This window comes from Microtus pennsylvanicus, chromosome 1 (genome assembly GCF_037038515.1).
Source record: "Microtus pennsylvanicus isolate mMicPen1 chromosome 1, mMicPen1.hap1, whole genome shotgun sequence".
NCBI lineage: Eukaryota > Metazoa > Chordata > Mammalia > Rodentia > Cricetidae > Microtus > Microtus pennsylvanicus.
The window spans coordinates 194,928,505-194,934,070 of NC_134579.1; the positions used below are offsets into that span (position 1 = coordinate 194,928,505).

The following is a 5,566-nucleotide window of genomic DNA, read 5'->3' on the forward strand; positions in this document are numbered from 1 at the left end:
AAAACGGGTGATTTCTTAGAACATGATTTTTAATAGGATGGTGTCAACTATATAGACATAGAAAAAAAAACAGTGCAGTGTGCATCTGAATTTTACCTGTCCCGCTTGGAAATAGAACTGGGTCCGACTCTATCTGCCTGGGCGGCAGATCCCAGCGCAGCTCTTGGAGCAAAACTGCCTGCCTGCTCTGTCTGTGAAGCGTGGGTCTGGGATGAGAGAGACTGCAAAGAGCTGCTGTTTTGAAGCTCTGATTATTTGTAGGGTTTTCTTGCTCCGTCTTTCCTTACTCTCTCCATAGGTTAAGTATGAATCTGTATTTATTTTTTCTTGGCTGTGGGTATGCTGCTCCTAAAAGCAAGCAAACATGACAGCAACAAAATCGAGTTACTTCCCCCTCCACCAGGGATGTTTTGGCACTTGAACCATTTCTCCTCTGCTTGATTATGTAAGGCGGCCCTTGGCATCCACTGAATGTGGGGGGGACGGTCCTGCTTAAAGACTGGCTCATCCAAGTTGCTAAAAAGCATTTTATACCGAAGCGCTTGGTCCCTAAAGCAGCAGCTCAGGATTCTAGAAAATGGGGCATGCTTGGGAGGGCACGTGTTATGAAGGTTGTAATTTGACCTTTGAATCAACCTGAGCGAAACTTAAATATTATAGGAAGCCTCAAGGTAGGTTCTACCCCCCCCCTTCCCCTCAGAACTGTAACCCAATCAGAAGCTATTTGAGATTAGATTGTCTATCCTTAGCATTTCTGCTCAGAAATAAAATTCATCACTAGAAATAAAGGTAGATTTATATTTAATGCCACCTCCAATCACTCAGTATATTTCCACCTTCTTTTAAGTAGTTGAAGCAGAAACACTTGATTCTTCTTCCTCCCACCCAGTGAGAAAGATATAATGTTTAATATTGCAAGCCTTCCCAGCCAAGGTTCACTGGAACTGGATGCAGCCAAGAGACAGCAAAGAAAGCACTCTGACAACTTTTCAGCCGGTGACAGACACCACACCAAGAGGCCAGTTACAAAGGTGCCAGTGTGGCATTGTGCCATCTTAAATCCTGCTCTCCCTTAAGCTCACCGTGACCTGTCTCAGTGTCCTGTAACCTATCCCTAGGAAGCTTACTCTCAATCAATAATAACAAGCCCAACTTAAAGGCCAACCCTCCCCCAAAGGACTGGCGTGTAGAAAACAAGTTATTTCTTAACTTTTTATTGACATTGGCAAATTAAAATAGAATAAATTAACAAGTATTTTTTCAAAAAAATGTTTTGTACAAAAATACTGTCAAAATTTCCTAAAAAGCTTTCAACACAGTAGTATCTTTTCATGTACTGGATATAACTATTAGCACAGTGTCAAAAATGTTGAAGACAGAAACAAAATAAAAATCTGTGAAATGTTTGCCACTGACGACATTCCACACCCTATTATTGTCTGTACATATGGGGGAGGGGAGACAGCCAACTTTAAAGTGAACGGTATGACTTCCTGATCCAGAACAGTTTGGCCCACATCTGTTTAATAATCTTCCAGTTTAGCGTATCTGAAAACTTAAAGTCTGTACTCAAATGCATAGTTTAAAAAAAAAAAACGAAGCGAGATGGCAGTTTGTGCAGTAATATCTGCCCTTCAAAGTTCATGCAGCCAACAAATGCAATTTTTTCCTTTCACTCATAAATCTGAATGCAGCGCAGTCATTGGAAACCGTCTACAAAATCCACGAGATTAAGCAGTTTGCCAAGATTAATATCTAACAGTTGAGCACTGGAGTAAGTGAGGAAATAAGCAGTAAAAAACAACAACAAAAAAGACCAAGTTAGCTAGATATTCCAACTACATAAGGGAGGTGAATGTCAAGGCTACAAAAACGAAACAAGAACAGGAAAAAAGTGGCAGCAATCTTTTTTTTTTTTTTAAACCAATTTGTACAAGTTTATAGTTTACTTTGCTTCCAGGTTCTCAAACCTTTCAGGATCTGAAAAGTGAGATACTGCGTCTACGGGAATGTTTTTTTCTTTTTTTTTTAATTCACACCGAAGAAGTTGGGGGTGGGGGTGGGGAGGGGAGGGTTGATTTCTCTCGCCAGCCCAGGTTAACCGAGTCAACAGCTGACTCTGCTGGGCTGCTGTTTGCACACGAAGTCCGTCATAAAATCAAACTCGTTTTGGCCCAGCCAGAGTTCGGGCAGCTCCTTGATGCGGTCCAAACCCATTTCTATCACTAAGGACATAAGCACTTCCTCGTCGATGAAATCAGTGTCTATGACATTGGGCGGCAGCATTGCCGCGGGGACGTGAGCCACCGAGGCCGGCATGGTGCTGCCACCGCCGCTGCCGCCTGCGCCACTGCCGCCAGCGCCGCCTGAGGTGCCGCCAGAGCCGCCGGGGGTGCCGCTGCCGCCCGCGCCACCAGGGGTGCTGCTGCCGCCGCTATGCTTGGGGTTGCAATCTCGGAAGTGCTGGTTTGTCCCGTTCATCTGGTGGCCTGCAGCGGGGTGCAAATCCGGCATGTAGTGGTTGTGGGGGTAGGGGTGATGGTTGAAATACTGGTTGTTGAGCTTCTGCAGCTGCATGCTGGCCGGCAGGGAGCCTCCCTGGCTGGCCACCGGGGGCCCCATGAACTGGGAGTTGTTAAACCTGGCAGCGGGGGCCAGAGCGCTCGGGGGGTGCCCCCCGTTCACAGTCCCCGGCCCCATGGCGTGCCTGATGCCGCTCGTGGCATTCATGTTGCCCGCGCCGTAGTGTATGTGCTCGCCCATGAGCGCGTTGAAGGCGTGCTGGGGCTGCTGCTGCTGGTGGTGATGCGGGCTCTGGAAGGGCGCAATGCTGCCCAGGCGGTGGCCAGCGTGGTGGTGCAGCCCGTTGGTGGTGCCGTCGGGGAAGCGCCCGTGGTTCATGGCCATCATATGGTCTGCCATTTCCAGTCCTGAAAGCGAAACGAGTAGACGCTTGAGACCCGCGCCACACGTGTTGCCCACCAGAGCGCACCCCACTTCTATCGCCCCTGTACCCGCGCGCACGTCAAGCAGCAGACCACCTTCCCCGGGAGGGAACCCACCGGCAGGCAGTCCGTGCACCCGAGCTCGCCACCTCGGCGGACCTGCCGCCCGCCGGACCTGCAGTCTGGCGCTGCGCAATCGGCCCCTTCCCCAGCGATCCGGGAGTGGGGAAGAGGGGGGCGAACGGAGCCCACACCCCCCTAGGTTCCCCGAAGTGGCTTAATAAAGGAAGTGCCCCGGAGCCCAGCCGCGAACTTCAGGCATTCAATCAGCCCTCCTCACCCTGTGGTTGCACATCCTGTTGTTATTCCCCAGCTCCGCCTCACGCTCGTCCCCGGGGCCAGCCCTGCCCTCGGAGGACGAGGCTGGCAGCAGCCCTGGCCAGTTTCGCCCGCCGCGCTCACCTTCCGTCTTTGCGATTTCTGCTCGGAACACCGAAGGCGGGCTCGTCGGGTCCAGGACCGGCTCAGCAGCACATAGATGGGCAGCCGAGGGGCTATGGAGCGCTCGCTTGTGCGAGGTTGGCGCCGAGGTCTTGCAGCAGCCGCTGGGGCAGATTGCGAGCCGTTCCTTTTTCTTTTCCCTTCGCTGCCCTCTCCGCTTCGCAGGACCGCCCGGCAGCTGCCAACAATGAGCTGTGTTTCTTAGGGCTTTGGCCACAGTTAATATAAGGATCTCAGAGAAGGGCGGAGCGAGAGCCTCCCCGGCGGCAAGGGAGAAGACGCGGATTCCGGAACTAGAGCGCGCTGGATCGGGTCCCCAAGCCGCGTCCGCGAGTCCGCACGGCACGTGCGCAGAGGCTGCGCGCCCCGGCGCCGCCCTGAAGTTCTCCGGACTGTGGGTGCCTTTCTGGGCCCCCCAATGCGAGGGTTGTACCTACCACCTCCGGGGCAAGGAGCTAATCCTCTCGGCCACCCAGTGCAAGGAAGCACCCACAGGATAGGACCAAGGAGCACTCTCCGCCTCCCTCTGGCCAGATCTCCCCACCCCCAGCTTGCTCACCCGGTTCACCTAGTGATCTGCCCTGCCCTCTACAGGAACAGGGGGTTCGCTCAGCCTCCCCGCCCTGCAGAGTTTGCTTGGGTGCAAAAACCTCCCTAACCTGTGAAGAATGGCTGTCCTTTTCCGAGTTTGGGTTTTAAAGCCCCGGACCGATCCTGCCCCGTACTCTGAGCGCGCTTTCCTGAGCCGCGCCTTTGTGTTTTTTACACCGGCAGCGTTGTAAACCTAACCGAGATATTTTCTGCGTGTGGGTGCATTTACCCTGCCTCCACTCTTTTCAAGGACAGGGACTGGGGGCGGGGAGCGGCAGCGGCTGCAGGTGGACCGAGCGCGCACACAGGCCGGGTCTGCTCCGCTCCTGCGTTCGGTAATCCGCTCCACTCTTTCCGGTCTACCCCACGTTCTCGGAGTACGTGTGCTTCTGCTAAGTTTGCGTTTGCAGCTCTTGGTAGCTTTGGCATCCGTGCTGAGGCGTCCCTGCTCTGTAAACAAACTCAGCGATCCTCGTCCCCAGATCCACCTTTTTGCACATACACAGTTACTTGCTTCTGCTGTTGCCCTTGATCCAGGAGGTGGGGGTGTGTGCAAACTTGCACAGCCTCCCTCCGGGCTCTGCCTGACGGTTTGGGGTTGGTTTAGAAGCAAACGGGTTTGTAATTAAGAAATTCGAGGGCTGAGTAAGGCTGCTGCTGCTGCTGCAAAAGGAAAACAGATAGATAGCTTGGTAATCGCTTTGTAAATAAAGTCGTTTTGGAGGTGGGCACGTAGCGGCACGTCCTGTAGGCACGGTGCGCGCACACACTGCTAGGACTCTTCCTTTTCAGTGAAATTATTCAGTGGAGCAATAGGCGGTGATAATAATAACCTTGCCTGCAGAAAGAAGCACAACGAGCCCGGTCGCCCATTTGGCTCATTGACTTGCAAATAAAATCCCTAACACTGGTCGGGGCCACAACCCAGTCGGAGCTCTCTTGCGTGGCTAGTTGTTTCCCCAACCCTAGGATAAGGCTGCTCGGGACCGTGTATCTATCTCTCTTTAAGTGGTGAAATCGAGTTTAGCGTTCCGAATAAGGACTTCTGTGTACAGTTGTTTCTTCATAACTTGATGTCCATGGAAGACTTCCTGCTGCAAGGAGCCAGCACCCCTCCCCCTTCCCGTTTCTTTTTCTCCCTTCTAGCTCCAGACTTTTTTTTTTCAAGGCTGTGTTTCTTGAGAACTGGAAATTCTGAAACATTGCTTGTCTCATTCAGTAATATTTTTTTTTACTTTATTCCTCTGTCTTCCTCAAGTTAGTCCTATTCAAATACCCCAAACAACAAAGCCCTCTCTCTTCCTCTCTATCCTCTTTTTCCAGGCTCTGCAGCATTTATGACCCTGTATGCAAATGATTTTGAAACCTCAACAATGTTTACTTTTTGCAGAAGTGAGCAAGACATATGGCTTTCAGTTATAACAATTCCCCTATTTTTGTCCACCTCCTAATTTCGCTTATAGGTCATGAACGTAAAGTTGAAAAAGCAAGAGGTTTGGTAATCAGACGGGACACTTCCTATTTAAAAA

The 5,566-nt window shown here is 51.5% G+C and overlaps 1 protein-coding gene across 1 annotated transcript; it reads right to left on the bottom strand.

Annotated features, from left to right (window-relative positions):
* Window positions 1–1,891: 1,891 nt before the first annotated feature.
* Window positions 1,892–3,776, bottom strand: Cited2 (Cbp/p300 interacting transactivator with Glu/Asp rich carboxy-terminal domain 2). Its single transcript, XM_075948471.1, has 2 exons — window positions 3,408–3,776; window positions 1,892–2,930 (listed from the first exon to the last, which is right to left on the bottom strand). Exon 2 carries the CDS (start codon window positions 2,920–2,922, stop codon window positions 2,107–2,109), a length of 816 nt encoding a protein of 271 aa, XP_075804586.1. The 5' UTR covers window positions 2,923–2,930; window positions 3,408–3,776; the 3' UTR covers window positions 1,892–2,106.
* Window positions 3,777–5,566: the final 1,790 nt, after the last annotated feature.

What these genes read in the sequence shown, in the direction of transcription:
- Cited2 (XM_075948471.1), bottom strand. Translation starts at nt 2,922, where the DNA reads ATGGCAGACCATATGATGGCCATGAACCACGGGCGCTTCCCCGACGGC.